We start from the raw sequence: 24,929 nt of genomic DNA on the forward strand, positions 1-24,929 counted from the left end.
CAGGAATGGGAAGACATTGTCTTTTTCATCTCTAAGCCTTTTGTTAACATGCAGAAACAGAAGAAGGAGGGGCTGCAGGGGACCGAACCCGGTCCCTGCTCACCCAATTAAAGGAATCTCCTGCTCAAAGACAGCCTGGCAACATGTGTTCTGACATTTGTCATCTTGAGCATGACGATTTACAGTACCGCCGAGCTAAAGGCTTTGGAGACGGTGGCCATTTCGAAACGTCGGACTAGTCGGAGGTCTCTGGACATGCTGCACCCTGCCCTCTGCTTCCACAAGTTCTGCTGAGAGCGAGCCCATTTCTGCATTGTGCTAAGCAATTTTAAGAAATGCACAAAATAGATTATTAAAAAGGAATTTCAAGTAGCTACATATTTTGATGTGTTTAGGGGTGTTTGTGAGTCGAATGTGTCTCTCGCAAAACAGAGGGGAAGTGGAGACACCGCCAGAATTGTTGAGAGCCTCCAATGCCACAGGGAACAGCTGTTGATAGGTTTAGCAAAGGGAAGCAGAGGTATAACATACAAAGGTTCCTCCTCTCTTCCTCTAATTGGTCTACCTCACTTTAATCTTCCTTTGAGGCATCGTCAGGGAGAGCTCTTTTAATTGTTTTGAAGCCAGGATTCAGCAGAGGAATATGATGCTTCATTCTCTTATCTTAATAATTTCATTTTTAAATGGGTGGGCAGCCTTGAACCTTGTTCCTTCCATTCAGATCTACACCATATCGGGGCACCTTCCCTATTTCCAGCTTCCTTTTTCGTGATATATTTACAGGGCTCGTGGCACTTCAATTCTTTTCGGCAAATATCATTTTCAGGAGAGTGAAATGGATAATAAAGATAATTATCTGCAATAAATGAATATCAGTGTAATTAGTCCTCTATTTGTATTGGATTTTCAAATATAGAAACCTTGAGGTGTTACAAAGTTTTCCCTGGTTGCACATTTTCAAAAACAACAGAAATGACAAAGCTAAGAATAGGAATTGTAAGAAATTCAACTTCCTTTGTGTTTTATGCTTTGGTGAAGTACTGTAGAAAAGTAATACGAAGAGAAGCTATTCACCGGGCAGTTAATACGTAATAAAGTTACTCGTTGCGGTGAAAATCACAATTCTTTAAAAAATCTAAATCCTAACCATTTGTTCTGATCATACTACAGTGCATCTTTTTTCAACTATTTTTCTAGTTACCAAAGTATTAATAGGGCAGCACAGTGGCACTGGGGGTATTGCGTGGAGTTTGCACGCATTCACCGTGTCTTTCTGGGTTTCCTCTGGGTGCTCCAGTTTCCTCCCACAGTCCAAAGTCATGCATTTCAGGTGAACTGTACATGTTCAATTACCTGTAGTATGTGACTGTGTGGCTTCCCTGTAGAGTGAGCTCTCCAGCCTTGCATCTACCAATGACCTGTGACCATTACCGAGACAAGCCGTTAACAAGAATTCACTTTTCACTTTATGTCGTTTGTTCCTATGAAAAGCAGCTTGCTTTGGAGAGAGCAAACTTGAAGAGGAGGGAAGGTACAAACTTTATTTACAGTGATACATATGAATAAACTGGAACATATCTCTCTGCCAAGTTGTTCTTCTTTATTTCATAGTGATGTGGTATTTAGGGCACATAAGAGTTTCCTGCATGACCAGTCCATGGGGTGACTTCATCCCCTTACACTGCACCTCAAATCACTTTTAAGTACTTGAAACACCCAGGGTGTGCTGAGAAATCCAGTAGCCATGGTAGAATTTTTCAGCAAACGCATACAAACACATATACACACTAACACTATTGCTGGCAAAAACAGTGAGAGTTTAAGGCACAGAGGTAGATAGACCAAACCAGATGGTCAAAGGATCTACACCGCGATACCGACAAGACTTGATCACTGTCTAAACCCCAACAAAAGCGCTGTGCTCCTCCACCACAGGATGCTTAGTGGCCCAAAATCAAAAATTCAGCTCTGATGCGATGAAATGGGCTCCATCTCTCCCTCAGAACTGCTGAATCCCCTTCAGCACTCAAGAAGAGTATCAAAGCACATCACTTTCAGAGCAACTTCTCTGCTGATCTCCCAACAGGTCCATAAATTTGCATCATGCCATCTATCACAATCTCCTCCGTATTTCCTTTCAGACTCAATTCTATAGGCAGTCACTCACATACCGTGCCCTGGCAAAAATGGTGTTATAGGACAAACCAACTGTCAACAGCCAAGTGTCTGCATCTGAAGCTCTTCACCTGTTGTGAAATGCACTCTTCTTTACTCTGAGGTACACGTCACTTCGGAGAAGTGTCTGCTAAAGAAGTGTAGATGTGAATGGTAGAGACGTGGAAAGAGACATGGGTAGAGACCCAGTTAGAGACACAGCGCGGATCGACTGGAGGCTGCGCAGACGGATGCTAAGGCAGCCGAGCTCGGTGCAGACACGTGCTGCTCCGCGCCGTCCTCTCGCAAGGTGAGACGCTGCTGGAGGAGAGGCAGGCCGGCGGTCTGCTGGGAGTTTGTACGCCTCGGGGAGAAACTCTTAACTCCTGTCAGGTACAAATAACCATACCATTTTTTACCTCCTTATTTCCTAGCCAGGAACCACTTCTCTCTGTTCACATTAACTCTGTTCAACCTCTGCAGCTTGCTTTTTTATTTTACTTTAAAATGCTTTGTGTTTAATGAAAACAAAGCTGCAAATGGATCTGCAGGCACTTTTAATGAAATGGCAAAATGAAATGCTTGGCACTTTTATCCTGTAAAGACTGATTTTCACAACTTTTGTTAGATAATTATTATGTCAGTTGCATATCCGAACATTATTGTTTTTTTCTGTAGTTGTAAAATATCAGAGACATACATAATGATTTCGGTGAACTATTTGCTTTGACATATCCCTAGTTAATTTATAACGTACTTTCATTGGTAATTAATACTTAATCTATGCCATTTTTTGAAACTCCTTCTGTTGTTTAATTTATAAAGATATTGTAGGCAATGTGTGTGGTGTGCAGTTGACTGCTACTAGGTGGCACTGTTCAGTTGCATTGTCTACACAGACAATACAATAATCTGGGGAACAGGTTGTACAATCCCAGGTGCTATGATCCTACTCAGGTTTGCTCACATTCTTCTAGGTTGAAAGGAGCACGCAGCAGGAATGGGGCTGTAACGCGAGGGACTGCGATCGCAGCGTTGCCTCCGAGATGACAGGAACAGATCCCCTTCAGGGCGGCACTTGGGCATGCTCGGGTGTGCAGTGATTCAGCTTTCCTCACTTTGCCCCATCAATCATCTTTAAAACAAGCATCGTGTGTTCCTCTATCTTCCCATTCCTACGATTTTTTGATTCGGGCTGAACCTGAACTTGGAACACCTCCGTCTCGTGCACTGTCCTCCTGTCAACTCTTTCCCGCTGTCACAATGCAGAAGATGTGTATCGGTTTCCTTTGGAGTTCATGCAGCCTCACTTGTTGCTCCTGCATCTTTGGAAAGGGCTTTCAAATGTTGTGAAGCTAGCCGACGCCTTCAGAAGGAGCCCCTGCCCCCTTGGCACTTTTCCTTATATGCAGTGCATGATCCCCTTTTAACCTTGATTAAATGTAACATGCTTCCATTTCACACTCCAGTCCCATATTGCGTGCAAACGCATCGCTCTTTGTCAGTGGGTTCTCTTTCTCACTAAAGGCCAATTTTCCACCCATTCTGCAATAGGCATGCAGTCAAAACAAACTAAGCAAGATGAATGTGCTGGGAAGACACTCTGTTGGGGAAATTAAAAAGCGGGGGTGTGCCAAGGCCGAAGGCTCTTCTGCTGCTCTGACAGGGGCTCCCCTTCCCAGCATGCAGCACATCCCCACCTCCATTTCCATTTGAACAGTGTGCTGCTGGTGGAGGTCTGAGCCACACAGAATGCAGTTTGCAGACAGCTCGCCGTTCAGCCCATCAGGCGGGAAAGCAAATGCAGGTACAGCACGGATGTACCTGTCATGTGTCTCCCGTCTCGTGTAACAGCCAACTTCAGGCTGGAGTAAACCAAAACCTATTAGCAGTAGGCCCTGCATGTAGACACTGGGAGGGAAAAAAAAGCATAAAATACATGTTGGATAGTTCTTTAGGCTTTCACTCATGTTTAATAAAGGTCAGCGCGGAGCTCTGTGGAGACAGAGTGCCAGAAGGTGCAGTGTGAAACATCTTCAACATTCATTTTAACAGCCCTGTAATACAAGATATGCCTCTCACAGAAGTGGTCAGAGGTCAATGAAAAACTTCTTTAAGCCACTGCTGCCTGGAGGACAAACTTTTAGTTTTAATTCACCACAGTTAAACATAAGAGGCAGTCCGGCCCCTTCTCTTAAGAGATCAATTTGTCTTGTTACAGCATGCACATTCAGTCTAATGCAATGCATTTTTCTGTTGCTTAAGGCAAGTTAAGCCAGCGAAACACATTCTGTATCAGTGACAGAACCTCCCAACACACTCAGTGATAGGTAGCAGCATAAGGATGTTGTGTTCAATCTGTGAGTGCACTTCTTTAGCATTTGGACCCTTGCAATCTTCAGAGGACAAAATGGTGCAGCAAAAACAAATCAAATCTGAGGTTCATCTAAATAAGACAGGTGAGCGATAATTATGTAACACTTGGGTGCCTAAGATGCTTTTCTGGCTGCAGGTTTGAATCCATCTCATGTCCATCCATGTGCAAACTTTGCATTTCTCCCTGTATCTGGAAGACATGTGTGGAAGAAGGTAATGGTAAACCCATCTCTATTCCCTCCCTCACCACGAAAACCATGAAAGAGGTTGCTTTAAATTGGACTTTACTCAACAGCCTACCCTACTTTATGGTCTTGATACACCTTCTCATGGTGAGAAAAGGCACATGATATGTCTCTCTTCTAATTTGTTGAGGAAACTCACCTATAGTGTATTAAAACCTCTTACCAGCAATCCCTATGCTGAGTATGAACAAACTGCATATGCTGAGCTACCATATGACAAACCAATGAGTGTGTAAAGATTTTTTTATTCTCATAAGTAAAATATTTTCCCAGATATGTGTTGGTGTTTGTGAATCCACTCTCCAGTATTCATTTCCTTCAAACCTGTTTGATGTCACTCTTAAAAATTCTTTACTTATATCAATTCTCATTGCCACAACTGAGGTCTACAACAAGAACCTTAAACATTTTTTCGATTTATGTGTTACAAGAATTCATGTGTTACTCTGTGTGTGAGTGACAGAGTGTGTGTTCCACTGATGTATGGATGAGTGACCCAGTGTAAGTAGTGTATCTAGCAGTGTAAGTCACCACGGTGAATAAGGTGTGTGGGCCAATAACACTACATAGAGTTCATAGGAAGTCGCTTTGGAGAAAAGTGTCGGCTAAATAAATAAATGTAAATGTAAGAAAAAAACAGGTTTAATCAAAAATGCCTACAGTTATTGTAAGACAGAGAATGGCCATTGATGTTATTGCAGAAAATTAAATATTTATCTTAATAAAGCTGGAAACCACCAAATAACAGTTAAGGTCAACCCTGTTAATTGAAGTGATTCTCAACAAAATTTGTTAGCCTGGGCATATGTTATGTTCTCTGTCATTTTCTTTCGTGAGCATGACTACTATTAAATAATAAATGCTAATAATTGATAATGCTCAATTTTTGTCTGAGGTTTAACTTTATCTGAAGGATGCGATAGTACCTTGGATGTCTTCTCTTGTACTCTATTGATCTGAAATATTGTCTTATGTGAAGAGGAAGAAAAATTGATGGCTGGTGCTCTTCTTAGCTGGTGTCAGCTTAATCAATCATTTTTAAACACAGGCAGGCATGAAGCGAGGCACAGCTCAGATCTGCCGTATCCTTCTTGTGCTCCAGTCTATGACGGAAGCCATAATTCATCATAACTTAAAAATTAACCGTCAGCCTCGTCCTTGCCTCATCTTAGGTTTCAACAGCAGGAGGGAAGGGGGGTGGGAAGTGGGAGACTGGGGGTGGGGGCTTGGTGGAAGTACAGAGTGTGTCTAATCAGTGGTGTAAAATAAGAAATCCCCCCTCCACCCTGAACAAACACATGGCCCCTCTGGCACCACTGCTGCCTACATCGTTGTACTTGAAAGAGGAACTAAGTTTAGAGTAAGTGTTGGTGAGGTGAATAACACTGGGTCAAAGGGTTGCTACTTTCCTAGAGGGACCCGAGAGAGAGTGAAAGACTGAGATGAAGGGGAAGGATTTTGTCTAATCGCAGAGCAGTGTGTGATCCTTCTGGCTGTTGGGAGCATGGTATTCCCTGGAAAGTCCCCTCACCTCACCTTGCCTTGACCCTGCTCACAACCTAGGTAGGTAGCATTCATAATGTCTCACTCCGAGTCTTATCCCCATTGCTGGATACTCGGTGGTTTTCAGACGGCTGCCCTTCCCTCATCAGCTGAACTGGAAAAACCATGAGGGAGTTTCCACTTGATTAATCTGAGAAAACCTTGATCTTGTGTGTTAACCTTGTGCCACCTCTGGTCTCTGTTGATACATAAGCCTGAGTTTCCAGGATATTCATTCCATCTCTAATACTAAGTATACTCCGAAGCATTCTTCTTCCAACCCGAGAAAGGTTAAGAGCAATTAAGTCACCTAATTAAGGTAGATTTTTCTCTCCTTTTAACCTTTAAGACATCAGAACTCTCTCACTGTGCCAGCTCTTCTATATATTATCAAGTCAATATTTAACCAGGCTGTTACAGACTTTCTTTATAGATTTTTGGTTTTGTTTGTTTGCTTTCCGAGTCCTGCTAGGTTGTACACAAACTGCAAAAAACTTACTTGCTCTCACACTGCTGCCGAAAAGGCACTTCCCTTTGTAACCTCTAAATTCAGAGATTTTCTTTACATTTCTGCCCAAGAAAGAATAAATTCGGCATTGTTTTCTTATCTATAATCTGCTCACTTAATTACCGTAAATCTGCCTGGCATTGCTACTATGACGCCTCTGTAAAGTGTTTTCACAAATGAAAGCGAGAAGCATTTGCATGCATTAGTTCCCAGCCTCTTGTGACTTAATCGTACAAGTGATACATTGTGTAACACCAATTAATAACAATTAGTACAGGAACATTGCTTCTTAAGCTCATTTGTTCTTCCTGTGGAAAACAAGGTGATGTGTACTCAAGAAAAAAGTAGAGCTTTATAAGAAAACGCTGCTGCTTCGGCAATGACGGCACTAGAGCTTGAGACTGCAATTCCTTAGAACGCTACAGATCCTGATCCAAGAGGATGAGTAAATACGGGGTATTCTGTGACGGCAGATGGTTAGTTATTGTTTTCTCTGTACAGTGATGAAGTGCTCAGACGATACTCAGTTTGGTTCACGCCAGAAACAAAACAAATAGGCTGCTGTAACGCTGGTGAACACTTAATTTTTTTGCAAATGAAAATGTCAGTGAGTGGTTACTAAAAGGAATATAACGGAGAAGGTGTTTGCCCATATAATTGTGCTGTCACTGAGCTAATGTGTTTAAAGAAAGCTCCAGAAAGATTCCGATGAAAACACCCTTAAAACATTTATAATGTAGATGTAGATGAAAAATAGACATGGCTCTGCAGCCAGCTGAGTGATGAATAGATCACCAGGAACCTGGAGAGAAGAGTACAGCTCCAGTGGGCTGTGGTTATTTTAGTGTGCCTTGGACTGAAAGTTATCGTGGGCCTAAATCAGTGTTCAAAGACACCAAGCAGCACCTGAAACTATGTGAATGGTTCATTAACACTCGGCGGTTTTCGCGTTTAAAAGTTTTGCAGCAGCGGTTGTTTCAGACATGGTCTGGGGAAATGCTATTTTGCAGCGGCTGAGTCTATGAAGGGGACACCAAAGAGATGCCCTCAGTGTTGTTCAAGTGACAGGCATTTCACTTTCAGTATGCCTGCCTGTTCGCTGAATATTTTTCTATCTTTGCATTCCTGGAGAGCTGAACCATACCAAGGCCCACAGCGATGCCTTCAGAAACACAGCCACGGTCATCTGCACAATCCCCAAGCACATTTTCCTATTCCGTTCCAGGTGAGGGGCTAAATGTAAAGAAAACCAAAACAAATACTTAAGAGATGGCACTTCTTTGTGGTCATTACAAGCAGATGGTAATCAAAGCAAATTAGAGATGAATATTTTATATAGCTCGGGATGGAAACTTCATGGAGTTTAATCCATATAATCCATTTGTTGAAACTAGAAATGAGAACTTGATATTGTGGAGAAAGCTGCACCTATCCAAATATTTCCATGTCGATTCCTCGTGGTTTTACTGGTTTAGCGAAACTGAATTATTGTAAGACCCATTCATGCTTTAATTTTACTAGTGTGAGCGCTCTGCTGTCCCTAAACAAAATGTAAATGATTTGAATTTAATTTATTTTTGCATTCCGTAGTACTTCGAGAGGAAAATCTCTAATGCAACTTGGTGACCAACAATAGACAGAGTTACATGTGCTCCAAAGAGAAACCTATATTATAACAATAAAATGTTTAGACACTCACACTGCCATGAGAAAGGGCAGCAGGTCAGTTTTGTATTATGAAACAAAAGTCTGAGCTGTGCTTATATATTTGCTGTTTACATGCATTCAAATGAGCTAGTAGATCTGACTTGCAATTTACCCCCACTTCAAAGTCAACTCGCAAATGGCTGTAAATTTTCTGGAGTGGCACTTCAGTCCTTTTATTTCAGCTGTTTTGAAAACAAATGTTTACTCTCCACTGCCTGCTGTATATATTATGGAAAAAGCGGTGTTTGCACTGTAGATTGCTCTCATAGTCCAGCTGATGGACTGTACTGCAAGTGACGCTCTTATTGATGGGCATAAGGGTGGGGAGCTCGTCAGCCAAAACATATTGAGCTTTACTGAAACAGATATGAAAAATAAGTCCCCTCACTTGGAAGCATAACAGAAAGCTAATACATTCCTACACTAAATTCGTTCTCAAATTTTAAGAATTACAGTTTAGGATGTTCCAGTGACCACCAGTGAGTTTAAATAAAATATTCATACTTTCGAGTGGTTTCTGATGAGTTCTTTTTGTTGCAACTTTTTACAATTGAAAGCATTGTGTAATTTTTTTTTTTTGGTTTTTGCACCGAAAAGAGTCACATTGTAGTCATAACTTACAGCAATTTTTGAACTCCAGGGTCATATATTTTAGGTTTATATTCTTTGACCAAGACATGGAAATTCACTCTATCTTATGACATTTGGGACACTGTGCAGTAAATTTCTGAGATGGAAGCAATGATTATATAAACGATACATAGACTTCAATTTCCTTTATGAGAACACCATCAGTTTTCAGTTGCCTGTTTATTTGCAATTCAGTTCCATTGACTGGACCTGGTACCATAAAACGTTATAGTTAACAATGAATAAAAGGCTTTACATGTATTTAAAATGCTCACAGTATAGTAAAACTCCTGGATGGGGAATGTTCTTCAATATAGAGTGGATTATTTCCTGTTTTCAGCACTGTTAAAGAATCTGCCTCAGATGTTATTGAAGAAAACAATTCTCTGATGAATTACACTAATTGTTTTGTAGATAAACTATTTATCCAGGCTTCGGGGTTGAAAGAGCCCCAAGCAAAAGCTCAAGTCTACTAAGATCAGTTTTGGATCGTGAATGTCCATCCAGCAGAAACTAATAAGGTAATAATGTGTTTGTGGTGTGTGCAGAGGTGGGGGGGTTGATGTGAGGGCATCTGCATCATTGAAAAATCAACTGAAAGATGCAAAGTGGTATCAAATCACATTAGGATTCCCTCTCTTTTGGGAATAGACTCACAATTACACTAACAGCCGGGCTCAAATCCCCTGTTCGTTTCTATTTACTTCAAAGAATTGTATGGTTATAATGCTCATTTTTTGGCAAGTTTCCAAATGATTTGTTAGTGTAATAATATGCTTCAGTGTATTTATATGTGATGTACTGAAATGTGTGTTGACAGCTGATGAAATGTAAACTTATAGTTCTTTTATCAAGATTTATAGCTAAACACACACAGGGGTGTGAAAGACTGCGATAAAACAAAGTGATTTGTTTACAGCAGCATTTTGAATATATATGTATATACTGTATATAAGATTATATACAACTTGTGCATTAAAAACAACAAATAATTTAAATGTAGGTATGTAGGTATATAGGTATATATGTATATGAATTGGTACTGTATAGGTACTGTATGTAGGTATATATGTATGTATGCACTGTATACATATATTTTTGTTCAGACTGTTGATAGTGAGAAGGGCGAGAATTTTATTTAAAGTGTTGAATCAGTAATAACAGCAAACCACTTTTTAGTTTGTCACTTATCTTTGCACCATTGATGAATATCAGAACCAGAAATGTTGTGATTTACAAGTCAACCAGGACAAATGATCTCTCATCCTATAAAGCTCTTAAATTGCACAGCAAAGATAATTACTGGTGGTTCACTACTAAATCAGACAAAGAAAGCACTTCACTCTCTGAATGGTGCTGGACTTAAAATGTACTTGTACTATTAGTTTTCCTTAACAGCTCAAACAACATTTTACCTGAGCTAAAATTTGAGCTCATTTTCAAATAACTGTTGTCTAAAGTCTGTCCTTGGAGCCTATGAAAATTTAAAATATCAGAGTATGAAATATTTCAAACATAAATCGACCAAAAGCAGACCAAAAAATGACCAAAAGCATACATTACAATATTTATTATTTAGAGGCATATGCTCTATTGTTTGATCAGTGAGACAAGTGTGAACGGAGCGAAAGTGTACTTCTGTTCAGTCTTTGCACACCAGAAGTCAAACTTACAACTTAAACATGTAGTAGTTATAAATACGAGCAAAACACATAAGTTTTAATGTCTACTGTGATGTATGAAAACATCACTGACGATGTGAACCTGAGAGCTTGGCCTTTGGGTGTGATTGTTTCACCTGCATTTTCATTTTCCATCCATGGGGTGGTGGTCAAGGCAACTTTTGGAATCACAACTTGACATTTTCCGAATCTTGAATTGCCTGGGGTGGGGCAGGAGAGGGGCATGAGCAGGGGAAGAAGGTGGGGCAAGGGCAGAGCACAAGTGGAGCAAGAGTCTGGCAGACCTGGAGTCACAAGTGTGATTACAGGTCCAGCCTAGGAGCTGAGCGCAATGGCCATGATTCTGTTTCTCAAAATCCTTGAAGAAATTATTTATTTCATACCTTTCACTGAAATAATAACTGGAAACCAACCCCAATTCCTCAGACGTGTCATTCTATTCGGAAACAAATTTATTCACCATCCAAAAAATCTACTGTGTATAAAGCAATTTTCTGGAACAGCCTTGGTTTAAAGAGAACCAAAAAAAGAAAATGTAACATGTAAACACATTAACAAGGTCAGAATCATTCTGCAAATAGTAAATTATGAAATAATTAAGAGACTTAACAAAATGTTAACATCTGGCTTAGGATCTGTATTTTTATTTGTATCAGAGGTGCATGATTATCATTACATATTTTAAGGCTGGGTCACTTTTTCCAACTTTATTTTTAATGAATGCATGATAAGAAATCAGAATTCATAGTATTCAGTCAACGTATTGAAGACAGCACATTTTAACTGTATTTAATTACAACTTGCACTGAACAGAGGGAAGATTATGACTGAAATAATATTGTTCGTCATTTTGGCAAGTTGTTATTCAGCATTTGTTTTCCCCTGGAAAGTGGGTATTAAAAAATATTCTGCATGTCAAACTTTAGTCCTTATTGTGAAAATTAGAAAGCTGCACAACACGAGAAAAAAGAATCCAGCTGAAGTATTGCTGTGGTTTGAAGTTTGATCTTGCATCTTATTTTGCTGTGGGCCATCATCAGCGCAAACACAGACCTTGTAAAAGACAGCTAAAAAACAGCTGACTGAAGACTGACTTAATTTGAAATTCAAAACCTAAAACTTGACTGTGTTTAATTCTGCATTTTATTTTTCTTTTGTTGAAATCATATCCTGTATTAATCTTTCAAATTACAGAAAAAAGGACTATATAGTGCTCTATATGTGTAATTAATATGTTTTATATCTTACAGAGATGAAAGGCAGCTCACCACCAAACTCTATTAAATTTCCTTTGCATATATCACAAAATGTATAATTACTTTATTGAAAAAAAAAATGAAATTCAATTATTTAATTCTACAACCAAAATAATGCAAAAAAATTATTGAAGTGATGAAGAGCAGTCAAATACGCTGTACTTATTTACTAATTGCATTATACTGACCAATAAAACTGAATTTATTCTGCTCAGCTCTAGTAGTACTGCACATAATTTGAAAGATCCTAGACTTTTTTTGCTGAACATATTTCTTTTGTTACAGTCACTTACAGTATATGTTTAAAGTAGAAGTAATACCATTTACAGTATACTGAAGTCAGATTAGTTCAGGACTAGAAAGTAATCTTTGCTAAAATGACACACACAGGTGTGTTTCTCTCCTGCTTAATTATTTAGCATTGGATACCATGGACTAAGAGCAGGGCAATCAAAATTCTTCAATCCAACATATGTTTCGGAAGTTCACATGAAATCACTTAGTGGATGCAAACAAATTAAAAATCAAACTTTTAGGTAATCAAATGACAGTTACACGGTCATTCATTGACTGAAAATAAATGACAGGGAACATAGGTTGTATTGGCTAGCAATATTCCACAAATGAAATGGAATATGGAATGAAATGTTAAAGACGCTTCAATTCAATTCAATTGGAATATTTCACACAAGGTAATTCTTGTAACTGTTACATTGTAAAATGTCAACCCAAACATTCTGTTGTCTTTGTCAGACATATGTTATGCAACCTTAGCTTAATTTGTAGTTCAGTATGAAAAGGTAGGTATCTTTTTCAGTTGCCAAGAATTGAAGAAAGAACTGCCAAATTTAAAAAATAAAAAAAAAGAAAGGATTGTGCTGGATGACTTAGTTTCAAAGAACCATGTACAGCATGTAAGAACAGATTTTTTTTCAACTTTTAATGCAATTGTTAAATATCCTGGATTCACAATGTATTTAATTTAATGATCAATCTCCATATCAGTCTCAACAAGGCTTTTGCATTTCAATATAATGAGAAGGCCTATATTGTAGAGCTGGGCTTCTCAGTCATGATCCTTGTGGGCACATGTCCTTTGGGTATTTGTTCCAACCATGAACAGCACAATCTGATTTAAGTAATTAGTTACCTGCCTTAGTTCAAGAGGTGAACTAATTACTGAAATCATGTGTTGTGCATGGTTGGATTAAATGCCCACGGGATATGCGCCTATGAGGACCTTGATTGAGAAAGCTTGTTGTAGACTAACCATCCCACAAAAGAGAGAATATCTGAACTCAAGTCATTGTGAAAAAACACAAAATATCAATGCCATCTTACAGCAGAGGACAGTTTGACTTAAAACTGACTTTAGTCCATCACTCCTAAATGAAAAAACGGTAAATGCACTTGCAAGTCAAGTAAAACACCTCCTCATCCTCTATAATCCTGTGGGATCGTCTGCCAAAACACTTGCTATCTTGTTCTTACTTAAATTGCTAAGGGCAAAGCAGGTGGCAAACAGTTCCACTTAGCTATTCCTGTTAAGGCTGCAGTGTGCCAGGGAGTCCATTTTGGCAGACACCAGATAAGGCTCAGGCTTATTAATACATCATCGTTACACAGCTTGTGAGTTCTACAGCAAAGCCTGTCAATCCTCCCAGATAATTAATATATATCTTTAGAAAATGATTCTCAGATGCACAAAGCCTGTAGTCTGCTACACCTTGTGAACATGTATAAAAATCTCATTGTGGGCTTTCGTGTAATACCCTCTAATTTTTCTCTCCGCCACATTTGACCCTGTAGCGGCTTACAGAACACCACCTGGATCTCCTGGACTGGCTGTTGTCTCATGAGACACGGGCTCTCCCGCTGAGTCCGGTCCCCTTGAGCTTTATTCTTCCGAGGGAGCTTTTTTATATATTGTCCGAGGGACTGTTTCCTTCCTCCGAGGGTTTTACTTGACATCATTTTTCATAGCTTGCTTTTTCAGTGGCTTTCAGGTTTGTCCTTGAAAGGACCGCAGTACTCATAGACCTTACAAGCAATTAAAAACTTAAATAGGTGTGTTCAGACTACATGTTAGTTAACTTCCATTTCCCATTTTACTCCCATAAAATTGCATCTCTTAATATATGACGGGGGATATAACAGGGGTACCGAGAATTTTGAGCCAAAACCCAACATCTTAAGGATTTCAGTTTGTAAACTGAGGATGGGATAACACGCCGTTACATTGGATAGCATGTTCTTTTAACCTTACACCTCGAATTTCTACTGTTTTTTTAACTGTACCTCTTGAAAATATCTCGAATATTTTCTGTTGTCTATAACATGTATACTTAAACGGTACTCTGAAGATGTATCTTAAACTGTAGAGACAGCTAATTAAATCAACTCACATTTTGCACCGAAATGCACCTGTCGGAGATTATGTAAAATTTCAAAACATTTTAAATGTGAAAATGTATTATTAATGACTACTGAGATATTACCGGAGATATTTAGGCACCATATGGCTAACAAAGGAGTATGAAGAGCTGGTATTAAATCATCGTTTTTTTTGTTGTGACAGCTTTCTGGAGGCAAATCTTGGAAGCAAAACCTCAGCTTGTACTGTGCCTGTAGGATAATGCAGAGCTTACTGGCATGGGGTCCCCTGACAAAGGCAGGTTAAACCATAGCACCACATCAGGTATTCCTGCTATTTTCATTGTCAAGATGAACTTTTCTGTGTTTAATTCATATTCATTTTAATGTTGCAAAACATTACTGAATACGACTTCAACTACTAATCATAGAATGAAGCTCACACTGCTGTCACTCTCCATTATTGGCTTTACATTTAATTATTTTTGTGTTATTTTGTTAACATTCTACTGTTTAACATAAAAGTCATAAAACAAATTTCCTCTTTTATAGTAGTATTTTATCTGAAATTAAATAATTTAAAAAATCCTATTATATTTTTCATTTAGCTGATGCTTTTCTTCAAAGCAGCTTACACTGCTCAGCTACTTATTATTATTTACCCATATATACAGCTGGCTAAGTTAATGTAGCAATTTAGGCTAAGCACCTTGCTCAAGGGTACTACTAAAATCACAAATAATAAATTCTTTATCTTACCTTGTGATGGATAGGTATCCCATCCAGGGTGTACCCTTCCTAGCCTAACGCTCATCGATTCTGGGATTGGTTTCGGACTGCCGTGAACCCTTCAAGGACAAGTACTTTATGAATATGTGTATACATGTCTGAATTTGTGAGTATTCCTTTTCCTTTTTTGCATTAGTGTTAAGAGATATGGACAAATATCCTAATATAGCCTCAAAATACAGCTCTATATTGTGAAGGTATACAATCTGACACTTACATTAAAAGATAGCCACAGCAATATTGCAAGATATCCCAGAATGATTACGACAATGTCCCCGCTGATTTGTTCAGCTTTCTAGATTTTGCCAACTAGGTTTTACTAACTGGTAGTACCTCTTTGCAAAGTAGTTGGTGAAGCAGCAGGAAAGATAAAAGGAATAGAAGTGAGCAAAGGGCATTCACTGTCCACACCAATATTTGGAGAACCGCCTGTGAGAAGTGCTTTAGGGAGGACAAAACCAAACTTGTGTCTTCCCCATTTTTCCAGCCCTTTTGTCTTGGAGACATGTTCCAGTCATCAAGGCTTAAGCCCTGTCCTTTCCCAAGAATACAATGTCAAAGTAAGGGTAATTGCTTTTGCCAGTAGGGGCCTGAGGCCCACAAAGCACAAGATGGGAAATTATAGTCAATGAAATAAGAGCTTTTATGCCTAAAGTGGAGTGTGATGGAAAAAACTGGGAACTCCTGACAGGGAGGCATTGTGTGGTATACATCAGTAGTAATCCTCTGAAATATTTACAGGCTGCTAATGGGAACCTCGGCTAGCCAAGCAGCTTCCAGTTGTTTGAGATGGACGGCTGTCCACGTCAGCTAAATGAAAGAGCCAAAGCACTGTCGTGTCAGCAGGTGGCTAAAGTTCAGAATATGGTCAATTGGGACAACTTTTATGTAGGGGGTGCGGTGGCACAGTGGGTTGGTCCGGGTCCTGCTCTTCGGTGGGTCTGGGGTTCGAGTCCCGCTTGGGGTGCCTTGTGGCGGACTGGCGTCCTGTCCTGGATGTGTCCCATCCCCCTCTGTCCTTACGCCCTGTGTGCCGGGTTAGGCTCCGGTTCCCTGTGGGGCGAGCGGCCCGTTCGGACGGACGGGACAACTTTTATACACAGACACTGTACTTCATTTCTGTCTCTGGCAGCACTGCAAACACTAGATCCTGAAGCAGGAGCCTCCTAAAGACACACAGGAAGGATGATGTTGGTCAAAGACAATATTGGTGATTGTCTAGTACGGGGAAACATTAGTGAAAGACTGGTTTCCCTGCTGCCCACGGGCAGGTTAAGAAGCTCGTATAATGGTTGCTCCCTGAAGCATTGTACAAGAAAACAACCAGTTTACACGTCTACTTTTTGCACACGACCACCTGGAGGTGAAAGTTTACTGGCCGTGTCTGGGAATGGTTTTAATTAAGCATATGTTGAATCACGTTGTGAAACTGTTAACCGTGAAAGGCCCCTAGTAATCAATATTTGTAAATACAGCAATTAGAAAGTGTTTCTTTTTTGTATTCACTGTAAAAAAACAACTGCATGGCTTGACACAAAGGCAGCAGCTCCAACCACTACCCCTCTTTTCGCACATTTTCTCTCTTTGTGAAAATTTGAACAACTGAAGAAAAACCTTTGGAAGCAACTGAAATGAATAGGATTCAGAGACACAAATGGAACTGTAATCAAATAGCAACTGAAAAAAATTGCTATGAAAGCAAGATGATAAATTTCTCTGCCGACAGCAAGCTTATAACAACTTGTGACTGCATATACAGACTGCGTTAAAATTTTTTCATTGTAGAAGTAAATTTTTGTTACTATAACGGGGCTGGAACCAAGCAGGGATCAAACCCGCGTCATCACAATATGCTCACCAGAAAAGACTGTCAGGCTGCTGAACTATAGAACCATAGAAGTCCCCACATAAGGAAACCAGTCAAACCTTTGGCTCGACTGCAGCAGCTGACACCTCTTTTGCAATGGGCTCATACAACGGAATTGCTGTGAACCCCGTAGCAACCTGAGAAGACAGATACATTTCAGTCTGTGGACATCCATGTAACAGGTTAATGTTTTGAAACAAGGAATATCCTCTATAAATGGGTAAAAATGTTCTAGTAGTGTTACTCAGAAAGCCCACCACTGGTTTATAATAAAAAACAGGCATTTTTCCTTTTTAATAGAGTATCTTATTTGCATCTGGTGTAGAGAGTAGGTTTAAATGTAAATACAAGATTTTAATTGATAAACATCAAAGTACTGTACAATGGACATAGACTTAAAACCTAGAAATAATATGATGTGCTCACTGCCATGACATGTATTACTTTGATTACTTTTCTACTTTCATTTAAATCAACGTGGTTAGCCAGTTGTTCAGACGTACCTGTATCCATAAACTGGCAATCGTTAAAGCTCACCAAGCCGAATGAAAGAAAAAAAAAAAAACATTTCTAGTATTTTTTCAAGAAGTAAATGAAAAGAAAATAAAAAAGAATAGTCAATAGACAACTAAGATTTCTTGACTCAGCCAAAACAGCAACTTTAATCGAACAGGTCTGACCATTTCCATGGTGACCAATAATAATAAGCATTGCGCTTGCGGATATTTCCGCTGCACAAGGACTAGTTCTACTTGCTCTAATGCGCTGTTCTTACACGCTCAGCGCTAATTGCGAAACCAGTGCAACCATGCCGAAGTCCACGTGCGGGGCCCTAGGGGGCGGAGCTTCGGCAACGCACGCGAGCGGCCGCCCGCACCGGTCACATGTACAAGGCGTGCTCCTCGCGGGCGAGCGGAGTCGTCGGGCACGTTCGCAGGCGCTAATATTCGCTTCTATGCCGTTTCCCCACCTCGAGTCTCTCTCACGGGCGTTAACGAGAAAGATATTATGGGTAGTAGAGATGTGTACTCGCGTCTGACTGCGGTAAAACTGTATTTCCACAAACTTTATGAAAGGAAGAAAAGCGCGGCCCGGCAGCTGCTGGGATCAGCTGCTTCAGTCAATCACCTTCCAGACCAACTTAATCTACAGAAAAACACACACACACGTACACACACTTTCATAACTCGGCCAGCACACACACGGACATATGGATATGCACGTTGAGAAACGTATCAGATATCTCATATTAGAAAATATTATATATTACAGTGGAATTCCATTTCAAACTGCTTGTTTAGAATTTAAGTATAATCATATTGTAAATGAACCATTTTAAATTGTTGAGCCATTTTTGCAAGCATTTCTTGAAACCATTATAAATTATTCTGGTGCAACCAATTATACACGCCTCCTTGAGTTATACACCACAACTCTTAAAATATAGATGAACGAGTTAAGCCTGCCTTGAACATCTTGAGTGGCCTTAGTCGTGTGTATTCGTCAGAAAAAGAATGTTAGCAAATGCTTTTTAAAATTGCACCCTGTGCCAGAAAAATACAAAAATCTTACCAATCATTATTAGAATGACATTATGTATTATTAAGGTTTCAGTTGTATAGATTTTAAGATGGCACATATATTTTGCCCTATTTTCTTGATGAGAGCACAAATCTATATTTATTACACTACAACCGTGTTCTCATGTGAAGGAGTTTTTTCTGTGTCCAGCCTTTCCTAGGTTACCTTATCTATGTTAGTAAAATGACATATAAATAACATAAATATATACACATTTAGTTGTAAATCCTTCTATTTTTGTAAGTAATAACGCGTGGACTATGTGAAAAACAAAGTTTTTTTAACATTAAAGTACTGCAAACCCTCCCTGTCCACCTTACATGATCTGCTGGTTCTCTGTGAGTGTCAGTAACACGGCTATAATCTGATTCTTCTAATATAGCTCCTAGATAATACATGCCTCATGTGTAGCGTAACGTTTTTTTTAATAAAAACACAAGTAAACTGCACAGATTTCCCGACCACGGTGCGATGAGGCACACGCACTCCGAGATCCTCATCTATTCTCTCGGCGATTGACAGCTTTTCCCTTGGCGGCTCTGTGACCGAGGCTGAGGCTCTCTCTAGCGCTACCAGTGGACAATCCAACCAACACACCCACCTCAGCCCAGACTCACACATACACATTTCACACTTCTACTGTAAAATACACCGCTCGGCCACACTCGCACGGCTCTCAATTCATTTAGTCCAGCTTTAAAATACCTGCGACGTTTTAGGTAGTACATCTTAAATAAATAAAACATGGAGTCTCCTCCCGATCCAGCGAGCGACCCGGGCAACAGCGCCACGGAGCCGGCTACCCCGGTCAGGGACACCCCGGTAAACCTGGAGACTCTCCGAAAAGCCGAGCACCAAGCCCCCGTCCGGAGGCAGAGCTGCAGCAGCACGAACCGAGGTAAGACGCCAGTAATTTGGTGAATTGTTGCGGAAACGTCGCGGAGAAGCGCTACACCGTATAGAAGGACTGACTGTGTGTGTTTAACTTCAAAGTGGCGCCGTGCAGCTAGGATGTCGAATCGCAGAATGAAAATGCCTCAGTGTTTCCCCCCCACACATTTCTCTTAAAGTGCATCTCGAAACAGGGATGAGGAAAGTTTCTCCGACGTGTGTGTGCGTGCGTGTGTGTGTGTGTGTTGTGTTCCAGCGAGACAGGGAGGCAGAACGGCTAAGCAGCCGAGCAGCCGGAGCGCCGTCCGACACCACTGACAGCAGCAGCGGCGGCGGCGGCGGCGGCAGCAGCAGCAGCAGCAGCAGCACCGTGAGCGAGCTGTGACACATAGCTCGCATTCCAGCCGAGCGAGACGCGCACTTTTCCCGCGAATAAAACGCTCGGACACACACTCCGCACACGGCGTCCAGCTCATTCGCACCTCGAGTCCAAATTACTGCCTAATACGTGGATATTTCTGTGAAATCTTAATTACTACACAAGAAAGCTTAGTAGTGTGAACTTGTGCGGAAAAAAGTCCCGATTCTGCGGCTGTATTCGGTGGTATGGCTAACTTCGTACTTTTCGGAGGTTCTGTCTTCACATTTTTCATATAAATAAAGTTCAGTCGACCCGTGTGGACTGGTGAGAAGACATATTTTCCAGCGGGTGGATTTTTAACTCGTCTTTCCCGCCACCTCCAGGTATTCCGCGCTGTGACAGACAGACTGACATGGCAAGGGTTTAGGGGGAACATGTCGGTCCGGCGAGGCTCTGCTCAGCAGTCCAGCCTGCGGGACAATTCCATGCATGGGAAACATGGCTGGTTATCCGCGGTTGCTGTTTTACAGTACAGACAGTGTGGCCACACCCCCTCCTGCCTGCGTTCGCGCTTTGCTCTGCTCTGCTCTGCTCTGCTACTGCGAGTTCAGCGGAACGATGTGCCTCAGCAGCCACAGTGCGTGACACGACCGCTCGCGCTATAAACCTTAAACCCGCCACGGTGACCGGGCACCGTGCCGCTGCACAGCTCTCTCTCTCGCGCGCGCGCGCACACACACACACGCGCACACGGTGCGTGCCTGATTTTAACTCGGGTAGCGTTCAACGTGCAGCGAAAGCTGGTTATGTAACAGGTTTAGCCCGTGTATGGAGGCGAGAGCAGTGAGAGGGAATAAAATAAATGAAATGTAAAAATGAGTGTTTTTCAGCCAAGGGCCGAGAATCCGCGTGGGAAAGTGAGTTTATTCGTCAGAGGTGGCGTTAGGCAGGCGCGTGAGAAGCGGCGGTGGGTGTGGGTGAGAGGGCCGGCGCGGTGGCGCGCTCGCTATCCCGCGCCGTCCCCGTCTGACGAGTGGTTATGTAACAGGCAGCGCGAGGGGATGCGCGGCAAACACGGAGCCCCTTCGCTCCTCGGCTCCTCTGACGGAGGGTCTCGGCGTTTAGTGTGAAGAAGGGCGGCTTCAACAGTCTGCTAACCTGCTGACCCATATTCCCCCCCGTTTGTGGCGGGGATTAAAGTGCGCGGTGAGGAGAAAGACGAGGAGAAGGACGCCTTCCTCTCCGGTTATGTAACAGCCCGCTGACTGTTGGCGGAGAACAGTGGGGGAAAAAAAAAGGAAAAAAAAAAAAAAAAAAGCACACACACACTCGCAACGGGAGAAAACCAGACGACCAGAGTCGCGAAACAGTTTCCCTTTCAACTTATCTTCCGCGTTTTTCATTCATTAATATGTGCCTAAAACAGGCTATGAATTAATACAAATAAGCACAGAGCTGAAGTGGTGAGGAGATTCTGTTGTTGGAAAAAAAAGGGTCTTGAAAGATCCTCACACTTGTGACATTAATTATGTGGGGAAACTACCTTCCTAAAACACTGTTGAAAGAGAACATCTTTGTTCCTCGCTCCACAGACATCCTTCGGCATCTTCTTTATCACCAAACTTTTGGAGAAGTTGGCAAGTTTTATTTACTTTCGAATCAGAGTCAGTGTAAGAAATCTGCTCCAAGCCTGTGAAGATTTTGAAAAGTTAAATACTGCGCTATAGTTGCTGTCACAGTGCATTGCAAGTACATTTTTCCTATTTCATATAAATATGGATCCAAAACTAAGGCCGGTTTCTTATTGTAAATTCCGGGGGGGGGGGGGGGGGGGGGATTCAGTGTAGTCTTAATTTTAATATTAACCGAAAAAGTGGAAAAGACTGAAAATCTGAGCATTTTTGTAAGTTTCTGACAAAATACATAGTGTTCTGTTGTAGTTCCCTCAAATAAAGCAGAATTTTTAAAAGTGAATATACCTCCTCTACGGAACAGCAAATGGGCTGTTTTAAGGTGATGTGAAACTGGGTACTTGGCAGTTGGAAACACAGTGGATATGCAATACTCCTTCTGATGTTGGATTTCTCTGAATGTTTTTTAATATTAGCTTATCACATTATTTGACTTTCAGTGCACATTAGTCACCTCTGTCCACATTCTTTGATTTTTATAGAAATCAGCTATTGGTAGGCATTCATGAGAGGCAAATTTTAAATACCCTATAAGATTTGGCAATTTGTTTATTATTAACAATAGAACTGGATTGGATCACAGCAACAAAAAGACAGAAACGGGGCACTAACATATTGCAAATACATACATATAATATATATATATATATATATTATATATATATATAAAACAAGGGCAGAAGATTATAGTACTTGATACTTGACAGGTATGGTCATGTATGCTTGATCTGAGAAATTCCAGCAAGTTGTTCAGACTTTCCAGAATTCATCTGAATTATTATTCAGAATGTTACTTTTTTCTGCTGAAAGAAAGTAAGGACTTCACATTTTTGTAGAGGGACATTCAGCTGTAGACCATAACATCCATCCATCCTTCCATCGTCAACAACCGCTTGTCCCGAGCGGGGTCGCGGTGAGCCAGAGCCTTACCCAGCAATACAGGGCGCAAGGCCGAAGGGTCACACCCGGGACGGGACGCCAGTCTGTCGCAGGGCACCCCAAGGAGGACTCGAACCCCAGACTCGCCACACAGCGGGTACTGGCGGAACCCGCCATGCAACCATGCCCCCCTAGACCATAACAATACAGTACACATCTTTGCCATGTTCCTAATAGTAATCTGCCAACATTCCATAACTTAATCGGAGATAAAAAAAAAAAATAAAAAATTCTTGATCTTTTAAGTATTAATTAAAAATAATTTGGCACATTGACAGACTTAAGATATGAGGAAGGGAAGGTAAAGATGGATGGTGGAAAGTAACAAACTAAGTGTACTTTAGAATCATGCGTCTGCATCCAAGTCTCTCTTTCTGCTAATGTAATGCACATTGTTTTTTCTATGAGATGTACATTCATTCGGAGAAGAGCTTCTGTTGAATGAATGAATCGAAATGTAATGTAAATGTAGGTAGTAAAGTGATACAGTGTAAATTAATTTCTAAATTACCTTAAATTTTAATATAGGAGCAGCAGGTAGTGTGACTGCCACGTTGCAATCTGAAGGTTCCTGGTTTGAATCCCACTCCTGCTGAAGTACCCTTGAGCAAAGTACATGCTGTGTAAGTTATTGCAGTGTTCCTTATCTGACACTCTTTGGAGAAAGGTGTCAGCTAAATAAAGGCAATAATGTTTAATAACTAAAATTAATATTTAACATTCTTAAATGTTAAATAAGGCCAAAACAGTTTCTTTTCAATGTGACGAATTTAAGTGCCTGTTTCATGTGCACTCAGGCTATCAGCAGAACCAACATAACATACTTAAATAACACGCCTGACTACATTTTAAGAAAAAGTTTTTCTTTTGATGTGGTTTGTGAAAAAATGTTTGTCACGTAGAATATTTCCAGGTAGCATTTCTTTCGTTTTAACCTTCGTAATTCCACAAAAGTTAATGATAATTCCCGAATAAGGGTGTAAGATGACGAGTATGTGCACTGAGTTGGGCTGGGAATTTCTTTCTGATCAAAGGAGTATAAATGGGAATAAACTTTGTGGCACCTTTGTGTGGGTTTCTTTATCATTTGTGTTTTTTTGGTCCCTTCAACAGCCACTGGACCTGCTGATCTTTTCTCTAACTGCATTTATGAGAGCTTTCTTTTTAAAAGCCAAGATTTTTCATGCTTGGTTTACTGATAGCCCTTTGTCCCAGTTTTCCAGCAGAAATTCATGGGCTGTCCTAAGACACACCTTGATGACTTTCATTGGTCTGAACATCTCATGTACCTTTACTAAGACAGTGTACAGATAAAGTTGGTGGAATACCACCACATAACTACAAGTCTTTTGCCAGGAAATATACTCCGCAGTTAGTAAGTCATTATGATATTTCTGCTTTATGATGCGGACCCCATGAGGGGCTTATTCATGGGCAAAAAACATGTCCAGGCTTTCTTTATCCAGTGGAGAGTGTGATAGACTTCTATATGCTTGTGCTGACATAGCATAAAAGTTGTTCTTTTCGATACACAGTGAAACCTGGTATAGAACCGTTTCTGATATGTGCCTTTTCAGGCTGAAGGCCGTGTAGAAAAAGGAAATCTAGGACAAAAACGCGGCCTACCATTATGGAGGGCTGAGCGGTCTTTCCCCTCTGGTGCTTCTGTTCATCAGTAGTCCTGCTGGCTGGATGGCGGACATTGCACTTATCAAAGACAGATAGGGAACGAGGCAGGATTGGGGTGCAGACATGAGCGCTGGAGTCCCAAAATTACTACTGGCCACATGGAAGTCCACTTGTAGGCCATGTTGTTCAGCTGGGCTATTGTCAAAAGAGAATGATTGGTTTTCCCCTTAAGCATAGTGAGTGCAGACTGTAGTCACCTGCGAGACTGCCCTCAGAGATCTGAAAGCAGCCTGCGGGAGACGTGGGGCACGGACAGCACGAGCTGAAGCGCCAGACGGCGGCCACGCTCCCGTGACTGCTCTGAGATGGGAGCGCACCAACAGCTCGTCGCCACAAATATCTTTGTGGTGCTTAGTTTCTTTCCCCGCTCTTCTTTGCCTCTTTGTTTACTGTCCACGCCTTCGTTAGAGAAGCGAGATGCAGCTGCGTTGGGTTTATGCGAGTCTCGGTAGCTAGTGGTGCCGTCGGAGGGCTGAAGCAGACGGTTCCACCGCTTGGTTAGGCTGGCCCCAGCCCCGATCGTTGTTGCAGTTAGCAAGAAGCTCTGCCTTTGTGTGATCAACAGTCATTACACAGCATAGTGATGGGTTCGCTGTTTTATGTTATAGGATTGCGTTTTCATTTCTCACAGATGCTCTCAATACCTTT

At 41.1% G+C, this 24,929-nt stretch overlaps 1 protein-coding gene across 1 annotated transcript in view; it reads left to right on the forward strand.

Annotated features, from left to right (window-relative positions):
• The first annotated feature begins 19,310 nt into the window (after positions 1–19,310).
• The window catches only part of roraa (RAR-related orphan receptor A, paralog a), a 211,474-nt gene continuing 205,855 nt past the window's right edge, over positions 19,311–24,929 (forward strand). The window contains exon 1 of the mRNA XM_029256184.1: positions 19,311–19,608. Coding sequence (XP_029112017.1) covers positions 19,455–19,608 — 154 coding nt within the window. The 5' untranslated portion in view covers positions 19,311–19,454. The remainder of the gene's footprint in view (positions 19,609–24,929) is intronic.

This window comes from Scleropages formosus, chromosome 11 (genome assembly GCF_900964775.1).
Source record: "Scleropages formosus chromosome 11, fSclFor1.1, whole genome shotgun sequence".
Classification (NCBI taxonomy): Eukaryota; Metazoa; Chordata; class Actinopteri; order Osteoglossiformes; family Osteoglossidae; genus Scleropages; species Scleropages formosus.